The sequence below is a fragment of the Moschus berezovskii genome, chromosome 6 (assembly GCF_049115385.1).
Source record: "Moschus berezovskii isolate FMDL1 chromosome 6, NW_MosBer_1.0, whole genome shotgun sequence".
Taxonomy (NCBI): Eukaryota; Metazoa; Chordata; class Mammalia; order Artiodactyla; family Moschidae; genus Moschus; species Moschus berezovskii.
Genome location: NC_142465.1, coordinates 62,016,106 through 62,040,211, shown reverse-complemented (window position 1 = coordinate 62,040,211; position 24,106 = coordinate 62,016,106). Strand labels below are relative to the sequence as shown.

Here is a 24,106-nt window from a genome sequence, read left to right as displayed (position 1 = left end):
AGAGGTCTGGATAGGTTCTTCACATAAACAATGAAATTATCCATGCTGACACTAAAAGCTATAAGCTATTGACATTTTGTTTTCACTTTAGCAGGTGCTGTCCTCAGGGTGGGATATTTAGTGGTGACATACATCCTTCACTGTTCCTGAAGAGATTACCAACTATCATCAAGTATGGAAGCCTATCAGACACAAACCTGCCTACCCTCTCCTCCCCAGCCTTTATGTTCTCAAGGGTAGTACAATACTGGGAGAGCAAAGGGGAACAGCAGCTGATATTCACATACAGGTGAAGTCCATTATCACGCATCAAAAGAACTCCTGCTAAATAGAAAAAAAACCTGCACAGAACTGAATGGGTAAATAAAACCTAAGCTGTAGCAAGTAATCACTTTCCTTTCTTCCTTGAAGGTAACTTTACAGTTCAGGAAGTTGAATATAGCCATCTTTATCACATGTCACAATAGCCAAATGGTAATAGAGATGCTATCTCCCTTATTCAAGCTTAAATTAACCAAATGATCCTCTTCCCAGTGACTCTTTAAGGCAAAAGTAGCCACGGTTCAGATTTGCAATGCAAGGCCAAATAGTCCTCAAGTTTTAGCCTGTCAATTCACCTTTTGGCATGATACCTTTTTAACTTAAAGAGGGGTCAGATACCACTGAGAGGCCTTCATACCTGACAGCAATAAGGATTACTGAAATCCCACTATAGTATTTGAGCACTAAGGTTTGAAAAAATCTTAAGGAACCAGATGAAATTAGAAATCTATCATGCTATATTTTAGCTATAGCCCAATGGCTGGCATTAAGCCAATAAATCATTAATGACTCTAACTTCCAGAACATACACAAATAATTCTTTGAGAAAAAAACTAGAGGGTATTTTTTTTGGAAAATTTAGTTTTTCTATGAAGCAGTACATTATCAATCATACAGGTACCTCTGGCATGCTCCAGAGAAAGGAGACCAAGTATAAAATAATTTTCTAGGTACATAAGTCCAAACATACCTAATGCAGAAAAACCTAAGGCTTTGAAGAAAAATTGCATTCCCGTAAGGAGATCCTACCAGTCCATTCTAAAGGAGACCAATCCTGGGTGTTCATTGGAAGGACTGATGCTAAAGCTGAAACTCCAATACTTTGGCCACCTCATGTGAAGAGCTGACTCACTGGAAAAGACTCTGATGCTGGGAAAGGTTGGGGGCGGGAGGAGAAGGGGACGACAGAGAATGAGATGGTTGGATGGCATCACCGACTCGATGGACATGAGTTTGAGTGAACTCCGGGAGTTGGTGATGGACAGGGAGGCCTGGCAAGCTGTGATTCATGGGGTCGCAAAGAGTCGGACAAGACTGAGAGACTGAACTGAAGAGGACCAATGTAACATGAGAGTTGATTGCCCAGTCTCTAAGTAGTAAGATTTTCTATTTGTACCATTTCAAGAAAATGGCTTTGAGGGTCATTTGGAACAATTATATATTTAAAAAGGAAATAAAAAAGATTGTTTTACTTTTAAATCCCCACAATACTCTATCCATACCTATTACTACATTTGCCATTTCCCAAGTTTCTCTTCACTATCTATCCTGAGGCTTAGCTTGTGATGTGTGCTCCCTGAGTATACAATTACCTGAAGGATTATTCTTTATATTCCCTGCCCCCAGCACTTTAACACTGCCTGTAACAAAGGTCCTTAGTGTCTGACATGAGAAAATACTGAAATATGAAGCATTTCTATGCTATGACAAATACAGAGAAGCTGGAAGAAATAAAAAGTGCCAAAATGCGAAAGCTCAAAGATTTAGAGGAGGACAACACATTTAGTTTTATTTCAATCAAATCACAACACTTTCTTTTCCAACTGTTGCAAAGTGCATCTACAATTTTCTATTACAGATCCACTTTTAAAAGATTTTCTGTGACATTACAGCAAGTCTTTGTTTCCCCCAAAGAGAGGAATATTCCCAAATTCTTCCTCAAGTAAAAATAAAAACTCCATTCCAGTAAATGGCAATACATGAGATTACAGTAAACCAGACACTTGAAAGGATAGCCAAGAAGTCTTCCAACAGTTTATTAGAAAGAATGTAGACATTAAAAAAAAAATCCTCACTGTCATGAACATAAATTGAGGTTTTCAGCCCAGGTACAAGCTGAATTAAAAAAAAAAAAAAAAAGGAATAAAAAAATCCAATAGTGTATTAACATTTTTTTCCACTCATTTGCCATACTGACAGTGCAAATACAAATTTGGTCTAAATGTACAGACTCTCAAGCAACAATGTACAGCCTTTCTTCGTCCTCCATGCTAAGAGATGTAAAAGTTTAAGGGTCAAACAATACCAAATGTACAGGCTTCAAAACCATCTAAGTTAGGGCATTCACTAGTTTTAGCTAAGATACATCTGGAACACTGACAAGTGATCACTTACATACAATAATGTGAAGTAAATTTTTTGAAAAATAAAACTTTAGTGGAACAATCCTGAAGGATATGCCAGAGGAACAACATGTTACCAGTTTAAAGTATCAACCAATTGTTTCAGCCACTTTGAGTCCATGTTCTAAAATCTAAAATTTAGTTACTTTCCCTAAGCCAGAGAGCTTCCTATCATGTCAGTATCTAAGTTATGAGTAAAAGAGACTTAGGTGAGATTTTTATTTATCACAACTGCTCTGTCAATTGCCTAGGACCTCAACAGCATCATGGAAATCTGGGAAATGTTCATGCACAAGGTTATTGCCTTAGCTGACTTAAAACTGCCCCATACAATGGTACATATCAACCCTTAGTGAAGCCTTTAAAAAAACAAACAGGTTGAAAAATGGGTTAAAGGAGGCAAATACAGCATCTGCCTTTAGAGCTATCAACTCAGGAATTCTCTCAATTATGAAATCTTGCAGAGAAGTTATTTTTCTTTCTCAAAATCCAGCGATGACAACATTCCTTACTCCAGATCTGGCATTTCTGAAAAGATTTTTGAAAGATTAGTATAAATTACAAGACGATAATAACCCAACAACTTTGAACCATTCAAATTTTTGCTTTATCTATTTATTAGAGGCCATAAAGAAATAATCACGTATCTTCTAAGAATTTTAAACAAGTAACTTCTCTATTTTGAGAGTTTGGTCTTTGATGTGAAATATCTCTGTGTAGATTTATTTTTACAAAGATACTTACTTTCATCATCACTGTCTTGTGAATCCTGCAGAAAGAGAAATAAAAAATTTCAACCAAATTGATCAAATATTCCTCCACTAACTGAACAGTTTGCCTTAAAAAGTTGAAACACTGTACTTTTGACCAAAGTAGCAGAGACATGTGGTTACATTAATCTCATGAATTTATCAATGGACTTAAAAACAGGTTTATTTAAGATGAACAGTACGTACAGCTGAGGATATATCTTCCTATAAGATGTGTGCCTTTTGGAGGGAATTGAGCCCATCCTTTGAATTCCTCTCTACTAATCAAAATGAATTTTTCTATAAAATGGTTTCTTTTCTCTCTTGGCATTTAATTCAAGAGAAAAATGGCTCAATAAGAAGACCACTGGAATGACAGAAGATAATGAACTCTAATCCTGTCGAACTATTTAAATAAATATTTTCCAAACTAGATAGAAAAACTTTCTTAAAGATGTTAACAGGATGCCAGGTGGGAAAACACTGAGAAGAGTGGACCAGTATATCCTTACAGATTCAAAACATCCATCTGTTTACTATCTGTCTCTCTGACCATCCTGCTGTTAAAACCTGTTTAACTTTGTCAAAATATTCCCTAAACTGTTAACTGAATAAGGCATATGTCTCTGTACCATTATTATTCTCAACTATAAGTCTGGTCCCTTTAAGAATGATCCATGGAACACCTGTTTCCTAGTAGGTATCCATCCCTCTAAAATGAACACTCCTAAAGAATTGGTTTTCCCTGTAATATTTTTTTAGGAAAAAAACCAACCAATGGCAAAAAAAGAGCAGTCTTGATTTATATAAAACAACCTGTAAATACATTCTTACTATTTTATTAAACATAGAAAAGAATTTATAGACTTACATCATCTGCTCCATCTACTTCTGGTAAATCTACATCCTCATCACCACCCATGTTGTTCATCATCTATTCGAAGTGTAAAAATTAGTTTTAAAAATGATGTTAAATTAAACCCTAATTATTAGGTTGCACACTCCAGAATAAACCTTAGCTCTGCCACAGATTTCCACCAATTAAAAAAAAATTCAACTATAGGTTAGTTAGGTACTTTCCTGTCTGGAAAAGGTAAATTTTATGTAATTACATAAAATCCTGAAACTTTGTAGGAAGTTAAGAGTAAGTTCTCATTGAACAAAAGTGAAGCTTTTAGAATTCATCCAACAAGATACCTATGTATGATGCAGAAATTAAATACCACAATCCTGAACAGCAGGTACCTCTGGTGACTAAGAATGGGATTCTTTTTAGTTGTAAAGTTTTGTATTTCAACTAAGTGGCGTGTGTATTATGGTATTCTCATTGTAGTTTTAAATACTGTGAACAATCTTAAAATAACTTAAAATAACAGTCCTTTGGGCTGATGATTAGTTTGTATAAAAGGCCTGAACACTGAATCAGCTAAATACCAGTAACAAAGTTAAAAACAGAAAATAAACATAATCCTTGAAAGAAAACATATAGGCTGTGTAAAATACTCTATTATATACTTAAAATAAACTGGGCCCAACAGAGTATAAAAACCACAATATATTACGTAAAGAGGTATAAATAAGCAGACTAAATAATTCATATGGAACTTCAAAAACACATGCTTACCTGAACTTCAGAGTTAGAAGGGGTCTTAAAAAGATACTGACTCAAAAACCTTTCAGTATAAAAATCCTGAGCATCTACTCTCAAATAGTATGAGTAACTAGTGAAGAGTTTTCCTACATCTGAAGACACTAAATACTGGTTAAGTTTCTTTGAGCAGGAAAAATAGAAGGCCCAAGTGCAATACTAGATGTCAAGATGCAATGGCAATACATGTAGAACTGAATACATTTAAGAGTTCACTTAGGAGATAAAACAAAATACAGACAACACAGCAGCTAATGTCACACTGGATAGAGAGAATCAGAGAAAGAGAACAGTGTTAAAAGTTGTGACGTGCACATCTGGGTAAATGGTGGCACCACTTACTACAGGTAAGGAGTAGCACACTTTAGGAGAATGAATATCATTTCTCCCTTCTCTCTTTTGAAATCAAGGTGCCAGAGCCATGTGAGATATGCTAAATAAGTAACTGTATACATGAAATTGGGTACTTACTTTTTAACTCTTTGTTTTCAAAGAAACAGTAAAAACTAGCTGTGTTGTACTGACCATTTAGTTTTTTCCCCTTACACATCAACTTTAGAACTTGACATTAATTTTTAAAAACTCGTAAAAGAATGTTAAATGACCACTGTTAAAAATCTCACTTGATTTTCTGCAAAATAGTCTTGAAAGTAAAGTAATGTCAAGTCCTTACATATCACTAGACCTTTAAAACCAAATTAAACTGACTAGAAAGAAGTATCCTGAAAGGGAGGTGGAAGAATGCATTTAAAAGAACTTACCTCAGAGAAACGATCAAAATTAGACATGTCTTCATCGGAATCATCTTCCCAGTCTTTCCAATTATTAAAGTCCACACTAAGCCAATTAAGCTATAGATCAATACAAATATCAACCTCTGATTAGATTATTCAACTGTGGGGTTCATACTCACTAGCAAGGTACAAAAAATCAGCACAAAAAAGAACAGACTAGAAAAATCAGTCAAGTCAAATGCAATATATATTAGTAAATATAGTTTCATGAAGTCTCAGTTGTCAGAAACTTTTTTAAAATAAATTCCCTAGTAGAAACTATTCAAATTCAGATAATCAATTAACTTATTATTTTTTAAATGCCACCATAATATACTCTGATCTGATATCTGAGTAATTTATACCTTTAAGTCTTTCTCTTGAATGCAAAAGAGCCTGCATCAATTAGTGACTGATCTTATCCTGACCACCCTAGGTATTAACACTAATAAATCTCAAAGTAGAGAAGAGCGTATGGAACACAGGGCCTTAGTAGTACTATGCCATGAAATACAGACACTATAATTCCTCATACCAATTTTTAAAAATACCAGTTCCAGGTGTATAACATCATCATCGACATCTGCATACAACCACAAAGTGATTACCTTCCAAGTCCACTTATTGTCTGTCACTATAACACTGACTCCTTGTACCCCTTTATCTACCCCTTCAACTCCCCCTCCCCTGCTGGTAATCATCAATCTGTTCTCTGTATGTGTCTTTCAGTTTTGTCTGTTGTATTTTTTTTAATTAGGTTTGTCTTTTTCCTTCTGACTCATTTTACTTATTACCCCTCAAGGTCCATCCATGTTGCTGCAAATGGCAAGATTTCATTCTTTTAAAACGGCTAACTACTAATCCACTGAACAGACACACACACACACCGGTTTACCATTCATTCATCAATGGATACTTTGACTGCTTCCATACTTTGGTTATTTTAAATAATGCTGCAATGAATAGAGATGGCCCACATTTTTTCCAGCTAGTGTTTTCTTATTCTTCAGATAAATACCCAGAAGTGGAATGCCTAGATAATATGGTAGTTCTATTCTTAATTTTTTTGAGAATCTCCACACTATTTTCCATATTGGCTACACCAGTTTATAATCCCAACAACAGCATTTCTTATTGGCCTTCTTGACATCAGCCATTCTAACAGTTAGAAGATGATATCTCATTGCGGTTTTATTTTGCATTTCTCTAATAATTAGTGATGAACCTGGGGCCAAGGCAATGAAAGCCTGGAATCCTAATCACTAGGTCACCAGGGAACTGCTCTACCTGTTCCTTTGTTGTTTAATTTTTATTTTATATTGGAGTATAGTAGATGTCTGCCCCTTTTTTAATTGGATTTTTGTTGCCGAGTTGTAGGAGTTCCTCATATACATTAGATATTAACCTTTTATCAGATACATGATTTGTAAATATATTTTCCCATTAAGTAGGCTGTCTTTTCATCTTGTTGATGGTTTTCTTTGCTTGGCAGAAACTTTTTGAGTTTGATGTCAATATATCTTTAATTATTTAAAAATACCTTACTTTCAAAAAAAGGAAAAGAAACCTACCTTTGCCCTTTCTTTTGTTAACCTTGGCCATGACTGGCCAGATTCTCCTTTTCGTAAACAACATAAAATCGATCTGTCAGTTCTTTTATGCTTGGAATCCTAAAACAAAAATAAGTGTTATCACACTATTGTAACTCTCTAGTATTAATATAGGATACAAAGTTGCTTGTTGTCATTTCTTTCCCTACACCCTGAAACATCCCCTAGGCTACTGAAGATTTCATAAGCTACCCAATAGCAAAAATATCATTTTTGCCTCCCCTGAACAAGATGAATAGCATAAAGGTAGTAAAAAAAATTAGTAAACAGGGTGTAAGCATAGAACATACTTAGCTACATCTATGCTTAAATAAGACAAGCATCAAGAGTACTATCCATATTACACTGCAACTTTAAAAAGGTTAAAAAAGACAGTACTGTCCTGAGTCCAAACATTGATAACAACAAAAATAATACGCAGAGAAGTAGTTACAAGATGGAAAACAATGCAAACCATATAATTATATTTAGCCTCTGAACTGTTAAGAATATTTATCTCTAAAATGAGTATTTAAATTATGTCCATTTCCTCACAATTTAAATCGTTATTAAAGTTTCAAAACTACTTACATTTGGATCAATACAGTGAAAAAGATCAATTTCATTTAAATGTTTAAAATTATCACTTCCTCCAAGACAGCTGTACAAAAAAAAAAGGAGGGGGAAAATGAGTCTTTTAAAAGAGGTAAAGATTAGTGTAACTTTAGAGAGAACACAAAACAAACCAAAGCTATTCAAACTGTCTGAAACAAGTTTTTCACCCAATGATGGTAATTTACCTGAATGTAAGTTTTGATTTTTCAAAATTTACATTAACATCTTTACTGTCTTCAACACAAAATTCAATGAAGACATAGTCCCTCCGATCGTACCACTTTGCAGAAGCAGGTTGCCTATAATGAGATAAAATTAGACAAAGTTAAGCTGAAATTCACTAAGTGGGTATTTATATAACCTCCGAAATTTAGCTTATATTTAAGTAACATACTTCCGTTCTCCATCAGAGCATTATTTTAAGGCAGTATATTACAATTTCAAATGTGAACTATTAATATGTTTTTTCCCTAACAGTTGCATTTCAGGTTAAAATGCAATACTGTTTCATCACAGGAAGGGATTTTAAAACATGAGACCAAAATGTTCAATGGAGCTAACCATTTAGGTGGCCCTGTTAAAATTTGTGTGCTACTTCTTTACAGCTCTGCTCTTAAAAATTCAACTTCACAGGATTTAAAAGAACTAATCCGTTGTCATCTGATATATAGTATGCAACATTTCTATTTACAATTCTATAAACTGTGAGAGGAATTTTTCAGAAGTAGGAGAAATGATAGTATTTCAAAGTTCTGCCTAAAGCTCTACTCATCCATTAAAAAATATGTTTTAGGATATAGCTAAAAATCTGCTAGAAGTAAATATAGTGAAATATGGTTAGTTAATAGGCAGTAAAGATTATAGGTGCTTCCCAGGTGGTTCTAGTGGTGAAGAATCCACCTGCCAATGCAGGAGATGCAAGAGACTTGAGTTCAATCCCTGAGTAGGGACGACCCCCTGAAACAGGAAATGGCAACCCAGTCGGTATTCTTGCCTGGAAAACCCCATGAACAGAGGATCCTGGTGGACTACAGTCCATGAGGTCAGAGAGTAAGACAATACTGAGTGCACACACACACAAGATTACATGTGGTAAATAAAATTTTTCTTTGTTATCTTCGACAACAAGACAGGTTACTTCTATAAATATTTACACACTCATAAAAATTCCAAGAATTCACACACATACACACGCAGGCATGGACACACAAAGAACAGGTAGATTAACAGCACTTGCCTCATGAGCCAGAAAGAGCACATGAGCCAGAAAGAGAAAAGAAAGGAAATAGAGCCATACCAATCTCAATTGTTCCAATTATTTAAAGAAACTTTTATTTTGCATTTTGGGTGCAATTATTTTTTAAAAATAAGTATGTGCCACTTTGATCACCTAAAAATCAAAGTTACAGGAATTACTTGTATTTTTTAAACTTTTCTATAAACCCAAAACTTCAAAACTTTTAAACAAATTAGTTATATGTCCAAACACTACTCATAAATCAACATAAAGGAATTGTTTGCTTCCGAAATTACCAATCCTAAGGTGTAACGGTTTCAAGTTCTAAAAAGTTACAGCCACAGCTCATTAATATTTTTACATAATGGTTACACTTGTGTAATAGTTAAACTAGTCGCCACACACTACTCTGCAACACTGATATTAGATCTGAAATTAAAAATTATAAAAGGCGGACCTTCCCTGGTGGTCCACTGGCTAAGACTCCACGCTCCCCATGCAGGAGGTCAGGTTTGATCCCTGGTCAGGGAACTAGATTCCACAAGCCGCAACTAGGGAGCCCACATGCCACAACCAAGATCCAGCAGAGGCAAATAAATACATATTTTTTTGCCTCCCCCTCCCCCCAAATAAATATTATAAAAAATTTATAAACAGCAATTTCCAAAGCCTAAATACCAACAATTCAGCAAAAGTAACAGCTTCCCTGGTGGCTCAGAGGTTAAAGCGTCTGCCTCCAATGCGGGAGACCCGGGTTCGATCCCTGGGTCGGGAAGATCCCCTGGAGAAGGAAACGGTAACCCACTCCAGTATTCTTGCCTGGAGAATCCCGTGGAAGGAGAAGCCTGGTAGGCCACAGTCCACGGGGTCGCACAGAGTCGGACACGACTGAGTGACGGAACGGAACAGCTATTTCTTTAGGCATTTACTGACAGACGGGGGTGGGACTGAAAAATGTCTATGACTTCCCTAGTGGCTCAGACAGTAAAGCGTCTGCCCACAATGCAGGAGACCTGGATTCAATCCCTGGGTTGGGAAGATCCCCTGAAGAAAATGGCAACCCCCTCCAGATTTTCTTGCCTGGAAAATCCCATGAAGAATCCTGGTAGGCTACAATCCATGGGGTCGCAAACAGTCGGACAGGACTGAGCGACTTCACTTTGAAAAAGAACCAAACTTCTCTGGACTAAAATAAAAATCACAACTTCTAATGTTACCATGTCAATGTAATGTACATAAAATAAATGACTTAAGAGTTTATTAATAGGTTCCAATAGGCCACACGTTACCTCTAGTTCATTTTCTTGCCAAAACAGCTTTCTCAATATGTGGTAACATATTTGGCCTTTTCTATGCAGCTTGTGGGATCTTAGTTTCCCAACCAGAGATCAAATGGGCATTCAACAATGAAAGCCCCAGGAGTCCTAATCCCTGGACTGAGAAGGAATTCCCCCATGTTTGCTCTTTAACGGAAAACATTCAGTATTTGTTAACTCAGAGGAACTAAAAAGCCTCTTGATTGAAAGTGAAAGAGGAGAGTGAAAAGGTTGGCTTGAAGCTCAACATTCAGAAAACAAAGATCATGGCATCTGGTCCCATCACTTCATGGGAAATAGATGGGGAAACAGTGGAAACAGTGTCAGACTTTATTTTTTTGGGCTCTAAAATCACTGTGGATGCTGACTGCAGCCATGAAATTAAAAGACGCTTACTCCCTAGTAAGAAAGTTATGACCAACCTAGACAGTATATTAAAAAGCAGAGACATTACTTTGCCAACCAAGGTCCATCTAGTCAAGGCTATGATTTTTCCAGTGGTCACGTATGAATGTGAGAGTTGGACTGTGAAGAAAGCTGATCGCCGAAGAATTGATGCTTTTGAACTGTGGTGCTGGAGAAGACTCTTGAGAGTCCCTTGGACTGCAAGGAGATCCAACCAGTCCATTCTAAAGGAGATCAATCCTGGGTGTTCACTGGAAGGACTGATGCTATAGCTGAAACTGCAATACTTTGGCCACCTCATGCGACGAGTTGACTCACTGGAAAAGACTCTGATGCTGGGAAGGATTGAGGGTGGGAGAAGAAGGGGACGACAGAGAATGAGATGGCTGGATGGCATCACCGACTCGATGGACATGAGTTTGAGTGAACTCCAGGAGTTGGTGATGGACAGGGAGGCCTGGCGTGCTGGGATTCATGGGGTCATGAAGAGTCGGACACGACTGAGCAACTGAACTGAACTCATTATTGACTAAGGAATTTTTGCAAAAACACCAGTGGCTGGAAATTTGTTATATAAGTGAATATTTAAACATCTCTAGTCAATAATGTTTGGGGAACAAATGTCTGGGCTTCGCAGATGGCTCAGTGGTAATGAACCTGCCTACCAATGCAGGAGAAGCAGGTTCGATTCCAGGGCTAGGAAGATGCCCTGAATAAGGAATTGGCAACCCACTCTAGTATTCTTGCCTGGGAAATCCCATGGACAGAGCGTGGCAGGTTACAGTCCATGGTGGTCCGAAGAGTCAAACATGACTTAGGAACTAAACAATAAAACAAATTACTATCTCTTTGGTCAATAAAGTGTTGGAACTTCTCTAGTGATCCAGTCGTTGAGAATATCCCTTTGAAGGGGACTTGGGTTGAGCCCTGGCTGGAAAACTAAGATCCCATATGACTGAGGGAAACTAAGCCCACTAACTGCAATTACTGAGGGGCTCTGCAATAAGAAACCTGCACACAGCAAAGAAGAGGCCACATGCTACAACAAAGACCCTGCACAGCCAAAATTTAAACAAATAAAAACAATGTTTTGCCCACTTGAGGCAAAAAAAGTATGGTGTCTCTCTCCTTGGCCAGTGACAATTTGAAAGAATGACTGCAAATTGATCCAAATACAGACTATAAATACTCCAAATTTTTATTGATTAAAAAACTACCCACAATTATAGATCACCAGAAGATGATACAGCTCCAATTCTTTACAAAAAGGCAACTAAGAAAGAATAGGCATCTATCTTCTTTTCCCTTTATGAATCTTTAAATTTTGTTTACTCATTTATATTTTATTTTTTGGCTGCACTGGGTCTTCACTGTTGCTCTCAGGCTTTCTCTATTTGCAGTGAGTGGGAGCTACTCTCTAGTTGCAGTGCTAAGATTTCTCTTGTTGCCAAGTGCAAGTTCTAGAGTGTGCAGGCTCCACTTCTAACTCTAGTGGAACGCAGGCTCAGCAGTTGTGACGCACAAGCTTAGCTGCCCTGTGGCATGTGGACTCTTTCCAGATCAGAGATAAAACCTAGGTCCTCTGCATTGACAGAAAGATTCTTTACCACTGGACCACCAGGGAAGTCCCCTTTATGAATCTTTATTCATGATACCCGAAAAAGACCATTTCATGAAGGAAGCTTCCTTACAGAATTCTAGCTCTGGTGTGGAATAAAATGTGAGGGGCAAAAAATAAAATCACCATTTTCAATCTTTATACCGATTTGGCAGTTATTCATCAATAAATAGGACCATGAGTAATGATTAGATGAATAGCAGATAAAGAATTTATGATCTCAGCATCACCAAAAGTGGGACAACCAGACATTTATCTCCTGATGTGATCAATATGATTCATTCCAATCTAGAACTTAACTGTTCTAGACTAAGAGAGACCTAGGAACTATCCAATAAGCACAATTTCTAAATCTGGTATGTGTCTCGATTCAAACTGACTATAAAAAAAAGATTCCCGAAACCGTGGAAACCTGTCCTAGATATGGACAGAGTATTAGACAATGTGAAAACTGGTAGTTTTGTTAGGTGTGAAAAGCACTGCTCTACGAAAGAAAAAAAAAATCCACTCAATCTTTGGCCACCTCATGCGACGAGTTGACTCACTGGAAAAGACTCTGATGCTGGCAAAGGTTGGGGGCAGGAGGAGAAGGGGACGACGGAGAATGAGATGGCTGGATGGCATCACCGACTCTGTGGACATGAGTTTGAGTGTACTCCGGGAGTTGGTGATGGACAGGGAGGCCTGGCGTGCTGTGATTCATGGGGTCGCGGAGAGTCGGACACGACTGAGCGACTGAACTGACCTGAACATGAGGCTTGCTTTAAAATAATTAAGGAAAGGAAGAGACAGAAAGCAACATGGCAATGACCTGCTGAATGTTCAAACTGCTAAGGGTAGATGGGTTTATTATTTTCACACTTTAAAAAAAATGATATTAAATGGTTTTGACATAGAATGGTTTGTTTCTTTAGAGCAACATAGTCTAATGGTGAAACTGTGTTATTTAAGAAGAAAAATCAACCTTTTCCATTAAGACACAAAACAACAAAGACTGCAATAGCTACAGCCCAGAAAATCTATCTAGGATTTATTGTCCAATTGTCATTTATTCTCAAGTTTTAGAAATTGTGTTTTGGTAAACAAGAATTGCCTGTTGTCAAAGGTATCCAGATTGCAGATGTTCCTTATTTAAAGGAATATGTCTGGGATTTTCTTCAATATAAAATCCACTGGGGAAAAGGGAGTGGGTAGATAAAATAAGAATAACCCTGTACTGATAAAGGTTGAGACTGAATAATGGGTTTCTGAAGAATTCATTGTAGGATTCTACCTTTCCTGTTTTTTTTTTTTTTGGGGGGGGGAGTAGTAACACTAAAAACAATTACCCAGATTTTTTAAAAAATTAATTTTTATTGTCCCAAGTTGACTTACAATGTTGAATTAACCTGATTAATGAGAAGATTCTTCTCCCAACATGTTTACCAATGGCTATTTCAATACTGGTAAACATGCTTTTCCAGCCAATTTAACGACATAATCTGAAATGGTTAACAGTACCGTTTACCATGTTAAAGTAGAGTGTTTACCTTCTTAGAGTTATGCGTTAAGAACCTATAGTAATGGAGGAAGAGCACCACTGGTGACCTGGCAGCTCTATTAAAAACCAAGTACATAAACTCTTCGGTTTCTGTTCATATCAAGGACAATGGAATCAGGGAGAATCTTTCTTCTTTCCTTGAATTCACAATCAGTAATCTAGATTTACATCACTGTTATGGCCTGAATTGTGTCCCAAATTCCTATGTTTAAGTCTTAAACCCCCAAATTCCTATGTTAAGTCCTAAACCTCATGTGACTGTATTTGGAGACTGGGTCTTTAACATAAAATGAGGTCTCAGAGTGGGCTGTAATGCAGTATGGCTAACAGCCTTGTAAGAGATCAGAACAGTTACAATGAAGCAACCTAAATGTCCATACCTAGAGGAACCAATGAAGAAAATGTGATAGGTATATACAATGAAATATTACTCTCAGCTGTAGAAAGGAATGAAATAACACCATTTGTAGAGACATGAATGGACCTAGAGTTTGTCATACAGTGGAAGTCAGAAAGAGAAAAACAAGTATCATATAATATCGCTTATATATGGAATCTAGAAAAATGGTACAGAAGAACTTATTTCCAATGCAGAAAGAGTCAGATGTAGAAAACAAAGTTATGGTTACCAAGCAGGGAAAGGAGAAGTGGGAAGAATTGAGAGATTAGGACTGACATATACACGCTACTATATACAAAACTGACAACTAATGAGAACCTATTGTATAGCACAGGGGCTGTGGTGACCTGAAAGGAAATTTAAAACAGAGAGGATATATGTACATGTAACTGATTCACTGCAGAAACAAACACAGCACTGTAAAGCAATTATACTTCAATAAAATTAATTTTAAAAATAAATCAATTTTTTACAAAAGATTAGGATCATTACAGAGGGAAGACCCTGTGAAGATAGATGAAGGCCATTTGCAAGCCAAGCAGACAGGCTTCAAAAGAAACCAACTTTTCTGACACCTTGATCTTGAACTAACCACCTTCCAGATTGTAAGGAAATTTTTTACTGTTTAAATCACCCATCCTCTAGTACTTTGCTATGGCAGCCCTAGCACACTAATAGGGTCATTTACCAGATAATAAAAGCAAAATCAAATGATCCAAATCAGAGGTTGGCCCAGGAGCCATTTGTTGTATATACGTACATATGCATATATATATGAATAAATTATTATTTTTGGTTGTGCTGGGTCTTCATTGCTTTGTGCAGACTTTCTCTAGTTGTGGTGAGCGAGACTACTCTTTGTTGCAGAGCATGAGCTCAGCAGTTGTGGTGCACAGGCTTAGTTGCTCCACAGCATGTGGAATCTTCTGGACCAGGGACTGAACCTATGTCCCCTGCACTGGCAGGCAGATTCTTATTCACTGCACCACCAGGAAAGTCCTAACTTTTGTAATATTTAAGAGTTGCAAAAGTAAGAATGTGAGACAGGGATACTCGTGGCCTCTAAAGCCTAATAGTTACCAAGTGACCCCGATCTAAACCATCAGAAAATACAAGAGAGAAAATCCTACCCTTAACCTAAATAGTAGCAGACACACATTCACTCACTTGAAAGGCAAACCAAGTGTTTATGAAATTCTTTTGTCTTCTGTGAGGATCATATCACATCACCCTTTTTTCCTATTAACCCAGAGAAAGGCTGATTTTAAACTCTAGCATCTAAATTATGCTGGATTTATCTCTAGTCTTATACAAATCCTGGCAAAATCCCACACTACCATTCAAGTCTGTTAATCCATTTTTTAATACTAACATAAATGCAAAACCTTTTTCATCTCTCTATATATTATGTGAATAAGCCACTAATTACACCACCACCCAAATCCCTGAAGTGGGACATTCCAAGTTCTTCTGACAAGTATTTTCAAGTTCAATATTTAGGGCTATGTCAATTCAAGCGATTAAAATTCGCATTACCTAAAATTCTCCTCTGTAGTTTTGACTAAAATTTCTTAGTTTGTCTTAGAATGACAGAATGGAAACCACATTTATTCCAAATATTGCTTTTAACATACTAGAATCTGGTGCATCTTAACTATGGTTTGTAGGAAAACAACAGGCACTTCTCTCCTTATTTTAAATTGGATGATTCTTTACAATATCGTGTTGCTTTCTACCTTACAACATGAATCAGCTATAAGTATACATATGTTGCTTAGCTACTCAATCGTGTCTGACTTTTTAGCAACCTGACTTTTAGTAGCCCACCAGGCTCCTCTGTTCATGATTTTCCATTCAAGAATATTGGAGTGGGTTGCCATTTCCCACTTCAGAAGATCTTCCCAACCTAGAGATCGAACTCGCATCTCCTGCGTTGCAGGTGAATCCTTTACCATTGAGCTCTCAGGGAAGCACACTTCTCTCTTTAAAAAAAATGGACGCACCAGTGACTTCCCCTAGTGGTCCAGTGGTTAAGATGCCATTTTTCCAATGCAGGGGTCATGGGTTCATTCCTTGGTCAGGATCCTGCATGCAGCACAGCTTGGCCAAAAAACAAAACAAAAAATGTTCTACTTTTGTAAAAGTACTTAAGGGGCTGAAAAATGTGATATGAGCACATGCTAAATGACAATAATCTTTGTGATAAAACAAATATTGTAAATGTGTTAAGTTTGGGGACTTCTCTGGTGGTCCATGCTCCCAATGCAGGGGACCCAGGTTCAATCCCCAGTCAGGAAACTAGATACCAAACACCTCAACTAAAGATCCCACATGTCACAACTAAAAGATCCTGCATGCCACAATGAAAACTGAAGATACAACGTGCCATAACTGAAACCTGGCACAGCCAAAATAGTAAGTACATTTTGAAAAGATAAATCTGGGATTCCCCTGTGGCTCAGTGGTAAAGAACACGCCTGCCAATGCAGGAGACACAGGTCCGATCCCTGATCTGGGAAGATCCCACGTGCCACAGAGCAACTAAGCCTGTGCAGACTCTATTGAGTCTGTGCTCCAGAGCTTGAGAGACCCAACTACTGAGCCCATGTGCCACTACTGAAGCCCATCTGTCCTAGAGCCCATGCTCCCCAACAAGTGAAGCCACTGCAAGGAAAACCCCATGCACTGCAACTAGGTAGCAGCCTTCCCACTGGCTGCAACTACACAAAACCCCATGCAGCAACAAAGACCCAGCACAGCCAAAAATAAATAAAAAGTAAAAAAATGTACTAGGTTTTATCTTCAACTGATAGGCACATATAAAAACTAATCAAGCAACAAAAATTAAAGTATTACTTTTTTACTGAAAGGCCAATTTCTTTGGATGTAAAAAAAAACTGGAGGGGAGAAAAGGGTAGAATCTTTTAAAAGAGAATCTATGGTAATCACTCAATTAAGAGAAAAATCAGTCTGATCAAATTATAATAAATATTCCCAAAATAAACATTTCCCTAACAAAGGGCTCACAAACAAATCAAATGTAATTTGAGAGTATATACTCATTTGGTGGTACTTCTTTTCCAAATTTCCCCAAATACAGCAAAGTCTCAGTTAATAGAATCTAAAATTATAGATGACTCTAACCAACTTTACTTTTCAACTACTGACCACCAATCTACTTTTGATTCTATATGATATATAGCTGAATTTGACCAAAGATGTAATACAGCAGAACACAGGACCAGCTGTAGAAGATCTGAGTTAGTCCCAACCTTCACTGTCAAGAACCTCATATAGTCAAGCCTTATAGCTAAGAGATTTAGAGTTTGAGTATTATTCAATAAACAAGTACTTACTGAACACAATACCAGGAACTGTCTAGAGATACAACTGTCCAGAGATAAAATCCTCTGCTTTTAAGAAGCTCACATTCAAGCTGGATGACACTTAGCCCAAAAATCTTCTATGAAACATGGGGGTAGATGGTTCAGATCCATTACTAGTTATGGTTTATCTTTCTTAAAGCATAAATATGTGATACACAATAAGATACTCATGTTGGTTAGCACTTTGAAAGGTAACTCATCTGTGTATTTAATTGTAAGATATTTTATGACACACAACCTCATATACTTTATTCAGAAATAATAATAATCCCCTATGAGTTCATTTTTAATGGAACATGATGTTCGTTTGAATTAAAAGATCACTTTGAATTCTAAGATACAACAATAGTAATCAGAAGACTAAATTTTTAATAGAACTTAATGGAGTAAATATACTCTTTGTTTAAAGGATAAACTAAACATTTCTAGTAAATGGAAAGCTTCTTAAAGACTAGAATCACTCATTTTAAATATATCTAGAGTATTTTTAAATATCTAGAAAAATTACAGGGACTTCCCTGTGGTCCAGAGGCTAAAACTCCACGCTCCCAATCATAAGGGCCCAGGTTCTATCATCCCTGATCAGGGAACTAGATCCCACATGCTGGAACTAAGACCAGGCACAGCCGAACAAACAAACATTAAAAATAAAAAAATTTTAAAAAGGAGAAAACAGAAAAGAAGTTTAAAAAAGATGTCATAGAAGTTCAGAAAAACTGAAACTTTAAGTCTATCAACTGGTCTATCATTTACAAAAAAAGAAACTGGTAATCTATTTCAGTTTGTATCAAGTGAGGAATGATATGGAAACACGAATATTCCACTAAAAAAGAAAAAAAGCAATTCCAGTTAGTTAAGTATTATCAAAAGTCCTGCCTGTAACATCTAAAACCAAACTCTCTTTCACATACTCTTTGCTCACAGAAACCCTGATATGCTTCTCATATTTTCAGATTTTCTGTATGTCAGTTGCACTACTACGTAAAACTTTCTGGAAAAGTGATCTGAATATACATGCAAGTCCAGTGATTCCCAAACTGGGTGCCAAGGTAGACCACAGCTCTATGGGAGAATTTACACAGCTGCCACAGGAGATTTCAAATTTAAAAGGAATTCAGCAATACTCAGCTTCAGTCAAGATACCAAGTAGCTCAGTTTCCACAGCATACTGCACTATATCCCTCTTCTCCACTAAATTTCATCTTTGCAAAGCTGAATTTCTGGAGGCTGTTCTAATTTAAAACTAACAAAATAACACAACAAACCAAAAACAAAAAAACAAACAAAAAAATCAATGCGGAATTGAGATGGAAGTATCTAATCTGATTTCAAGGTATAACAAGTTATAGAGTGCCCAAAAGGCAGACACCTTCCATTAATAACCATAATTATACAAGAAACTACATTTTTCTTGCAATTTATGTGTATTAGTTTCCCAAAGAGTTAAGAAATTGTTGCTGCTGCTGCTAAGTCACTTCAGTCGTGTTCGACTCTGTGCGACCCCATAGACGGAAGCCCACCAGGCTCCCCCATCCCTGGGTAAGAAGTTGTTAGGACAAAGCATTTAAGTTGCTTGGATCCAACTACCTAATAAATAGAACTGCTAGGTTACGCCATTTGGCGCTCTAGCAGCACCATTAAACTAACCAACCCAAAACCCCGAAACAGTTAACAACAAAAACAGAAACACTACCAAGACACCAAGGGGTGAGTGAACTGTGAACCTTTGTGCTAGTTCCTTTCTTTGGTAATTACCACTCTAAAATATAAAGGTGAATCTGTTCTTAAATACACTATTTCCCACCCCAACTTAGTGCTTATCTTCCAAGCAACTCTATGACTTTCTTACATTCCCACTTTTGTGCACATATCCTTTTAACACTGTCAAAGCAGGTAAAATTTTTAATTTTTCTCCATACAAATAAAACTGAAGTAAGGCCAATCTCTCATTGCTTCCATTACAGATTTCAGAGCCTCATATCTCAGGAAATGACAAGGTTTTAATAGAAACAGTTATATTAGATAATAAAACTGAGCTCCAAAAATGGTTACTTATTGGAAATAAAAGGACCACTTGGAAAATTATTCTCCCTTTTCATAAAGTGGGGGAAAAAAACTTTGTCAGAAATTCTAGGTTCAAATCATAGTTGAAGAACTAAACCTTGTAATAATACTAAAAATTTAAAAAACACCTCTGTGACTTACATCCTTTCAGTTCAGTTCATTAAGCATACTGAGGTGGAAAGAGCCCTGACATAAACAGTTTCTAGCAATAAACTACGGGTACATGAGAAGATCAACTAGTGCATAAACAATCCACAACAGCAAGTTTTATTTGGCTCTGGAATACAACACAGGTGAATTAGCATCTTCCTGGAAAACCAAAAGTTCAAAGGTGTTCTGGGAAAGTCAGCTTCAATGCAAAATCTATCACTGCCAATCTACACAGTAAATAATAACAACACTTTAAAATACACTAGATACAGTAATTTTCAGGTTAGTGTTTCAGAACTAGACTTACTCTAAACAGTTGATATTACAAAGGTATTTTTTCATGGGAAGAATTATCACTAATCACCTATGACCCCACAATGATACAGCTTCTAGAAGATCTTTAAACACAATTCAACAGGAAAATCTTAACAATACATATTGGTCTGCACTCAAGTGATCTGTCACTTTGCTTCTACTGCCTTCTAGTGCAAACACAGAAAAAAAACAAAAAACAAAAAGAAAATCCAGTTGCCAGGTTACAGTGGTTAGGAAATCAACACTGAACAAAAGCCATCATCAGTTACTCTTAGCTTATAGAAATTAACCATATGCTGTATGGTCATTATTACCACTTGCTTTGAAGATTGAAAACAGATGGATTTTATTTTGGAAACAATCTTACAAAGCTGAATGATGGCCAAGTAAGTACGATGTTAACCAATTGTAACAATAGTTACAGTACGTTTTTGGACAGTGTAATAATTTAAGTAAAAGACATTCCAAAGAATGACTTCAAATAGCTCAAATTTAAACATTTTACTACATCTCTTGTTAACAGATCCAACTTAAAACCAACTACAATAACTTAAAAAAGGAAAAGTAAAGTAGCACCCCCTGCAGGGGATTTGTGTTGGTCTCTCAGAGAGGTCCTCAATTCCCAGCTTTCTCCAATGACTTCCCTGGTGGCTCAGACGGTAAAGGGTCTACCTACAATGCGGGAGCACCTGGGTTCGATCTCTGAGTCTGGAAAATCCCCTGGAGAAAGAAATGGCAACCCACTCCAGTTCTCTTGCCTGGAAAATCCCATGGATGGAGAATCCTGGTAGGCTACATTCCGAGAGTAGGACACGACTGAGCGACTTCACTTCAGTTCTATGCAAACTACTAAACAAAAGTTTAAAAACTTGAAAGAAAGAAATGTACCTAGGAAATGACGGCTGAAGAGCTAAGGAGTGATAAAAAGCAGACCCTAAACCCTTGAGATGTCCGGCAAAAACATCTTTCTCCACAACTAAAACAATGTTTACAGCAGACATCAACAAAATGAACCCTCATCAGCCAGATTCTTCCTAGGACTCTTAGTAGAAAGTCTTTTCTAACTCAAGTAACTGACTCATAATACTCATCTTGTAAATTCGCTCAGTCATTAATAAGATCTCCTTAAGAATTTGCAACAGGGTATATATATGGAGTTATCTTGAACGAGATTTACCTGGACTCTTCAAAACACTCATTTTGAAAGTAGCATTCTTAACTATAGACAGACTGCTTTTAGAAATAGTGATTGTTACACTTTTCCAGAGTTCTTAATCTATTTACAATACTTAATATTTCTTACCTATTACCTATTTAACTATTTCATGTGACCTCCCAGAGTGTTTCTATTTCAAACCATATTCAACGTACTATTTCTTCGTGAAAAAATTTGCTTGGCTTCATTAACCTATTGAAAGTTGGTAATGCCTTACTTGAGGATTCATGTTCTCACAGTTTTAAAATTTGACAATCCTTGTACATTATCTGGAATACGGATTTCTTAGAGTAAAAGCACAAACTACGTACATTAAAATCTATTATATACTTTTGGGGGTGGAGGAATCCTTCCAAATTCTAACATATTACTTTACAATAACACATGCGTTCTTCTCAAGGCTAAATTTCCATCGTTGATTGGCTCTGGTGTTTTTTTCCGTATCTATTTAGATGTCTAACTAAATATACTCACCGCAATATCATTATTTTATTAAGGAAACCCTTGAAAGTGCATTATTTTCTCCAGGAATAAAAATTGTTCCCCTCAACTGCTCTCCATATGCAACTTTTAGGAAGCATTCAGTGCCAAAAAACTCTCACATCCGAAAAGGGAAAGCTTTCCCTGAGAAAAATTGAAAGGCTGAAAGTGGCGGTGTCAAGAATTCTCATTTGGTTAAAATCATCAAGGTTTCCCTGTATCTCAAAACTTCTAAAGTATCTAGTCACCTCACGTAAACAAATTTGAGCCAAGGTAATGACATACCTGTTACATCCTTAAATTAAGGTAGGATAACGAAAGCTCGCCTAAAGTTTAATACAGAACACAGAAAATGTCTACAAATATCTCTCGACTCCCAACACGTGCAGAACTCCCCGCACAATGCTAATTCCTCGCTGCCAGGGACACGATTTAGTTTTGGCAACCTTCACTCCCGTAGCGAGACTGGAGTCAGGAGGAAGTCTGCAAAGACCACACTCAAGCAATCACGACACCCGAGAGGGAAGTTAAGTTGCGAAAAAGGTATGGCCTCCCTCCAGTCGCCTGGAAGTACCTGTCGCTCGCGGGGGAGGGCCGCGTGGTGCCCTACGACGAGCACCAGCAGCCTCGTGGTAGCACCCACCGCAGGTGCACTTGGCCCCGGGCCTAGTCCCAGCATCACAAAGCGACAGGGGCAAACTGCCCCTGGAGCGGAGCAGAGGCCCACGAGGGTCCACGCCTCCAGGGCGCTCGCGTGGTCAAAAGCTCACGGGAGATTAAGGCCTACAGCTAAGTTACCGAGAGTTAGGAGCGGCCCGCCCGGCCGATGGGGGGGGTAAGTGGGATTTCCGGCACGAGGAAGCCAAAGGCCAGTTTAGAGGTGGGGGAAGCGGACATAGGAGGAAAAATGTCCTCCACCCGCCAACGGTAACCGGAACTAGGATAATGAACCTCCCACCCCCAGGCAAGAACGATTTCCACCGAGGACGAAAGCCGAGGGGGCCGAAAGCGGGGGAGGGGAAAGGACGGCTTCCCGGCAGCCCCCCGCGCGGCCTCGGCCTCCCTCCCGGACGACCTTCTCTCGGCGGGGTATCGCACTCACATCGTGAACGGGGCAGGGGGACGGGCGAACGGGTGGGCGGGCCTCTCCGGCGGCAGCTCCTGGGCAGGCGAATCCTCTCCGGTGGCGACTCCGGCGTCTTCTCCCCAGTCGCGGCCTCTTCTCGCTTTCCTCAAGCGACGGCGGCGGCGGCGGGCTCGACCTGGCTCCCCAGAATGCACCGCGCGGGGAGAGCGACTCCTCCGGTCGGAGAGAAGAGGAAAGTGTAGGAAAAGGGGCGCGAGGACGGAGAATGAACGTGCGTGCGTGCGAGCGAGGGGTGGTGAGGCCGGGCGGCGGCTGGTGACGCAGCAAAATGCCCGGGCCTAGCCGCCGCGCGTGCGCACTCTTTGTTTTCGGCCTCCTGCGCGGCTTTCTAGAGATATCTACGGAAAGGGCGGGGCCTCCCAGCTTCTTCGCGATCCTTCCCGGCGCTAGCTCCGCCCTACGTCCTCAGCCTCTGGCTGGACTGGTTCCCGCCGCTCCTTCCGCGCTCCCCCCTAGAGGTGGAAAACCGTTGGCCGTGTAACCGCCGCGCCACGCACCTCGGACTATCTCCCAGAAAAACGGCCGCGTTGACCGCGGGAGAAAGGCCGAGGCGGAGGTTGCGGATCCCAGAGTCTCGGAAAGTGAAGGGGAGGTTCGGTTATTCATAAAGAGAGTGAACCAGTCTGCTGAGGAAACAGCACCGCAGACGCCTCTGCTGTTGATATTTGCAGAGAAGGGCTAACTTCTGAATTAAGGGCCTGGGTTCACCTCGCCATTTTTCTGAGGGTTGGAGACCCTGTAAAGCAGCGAAAATTTGACGTCTTTTGAGGGGGAACTTTTTACCTTTTGGCCCCGGCATTTACACCTACTTTGAGGAATTAGTGCTGTAGCTGAGATAGGAAGGTTATTAGCCGTTTAAGTTTGTAGGAATGAAGAGATTAGGACACTCCTGTCTCCAGGCACATCAGTTGGGGGATAGGCCCCCTCCCATCTTTTTTCAACAGTTATTTGTGGAACTGCCAGTTTGTGTAAGGCACTGGTTTAGGATCTTGAGGGTTGGTAAACAATCAAAAC

At 38.5% G+C, this 24,106-nt stretch overlaps 1 protein-coding gene across 2 annotated transcripts; it reads right to left on the bottom strand.

The window, feature by feature from the left end:
• Window positions 1-1,804: 1,804 nt before the first annotated feature.
• On the bottom strand, window positions 1,805-23,402 carry PTGES3 (prostaglandin E synthase 3). Of its 2 annotated transcripts, XM_055394195.2 has the most exons (8): window positions 23,048-23,398; window positions 8,004-8,117; window positions 7,795-7,864; window positions 7,186-7,284; window positions 5,603-5,692; window positions 4,065-4,127; window positions 3,189-3,213; window positions 1,805-2,972 (listed from the first exon to the last, which is right to left on the bottom strand). In XM_055394195.2, coding segments are annotated over exons 1-8 (483 nt in total). In that variant the 5' UTR covers window positions 23,050-23,398; the 3' UTR covers window positions 1,805-2,952. The 2 variants fall into 2 exon arrangements, with proteins under 2 accessions (XP_055250170.1, XP_055250171.1); XM_055394196.2 differs by lacking the exon at window positions 4,065-4,127 and having other exon boundaries at window positions 23,048-23,402.
• Between the last annotated feature and the right edge of the window lie 704 nt (window positions 23,403-24,106).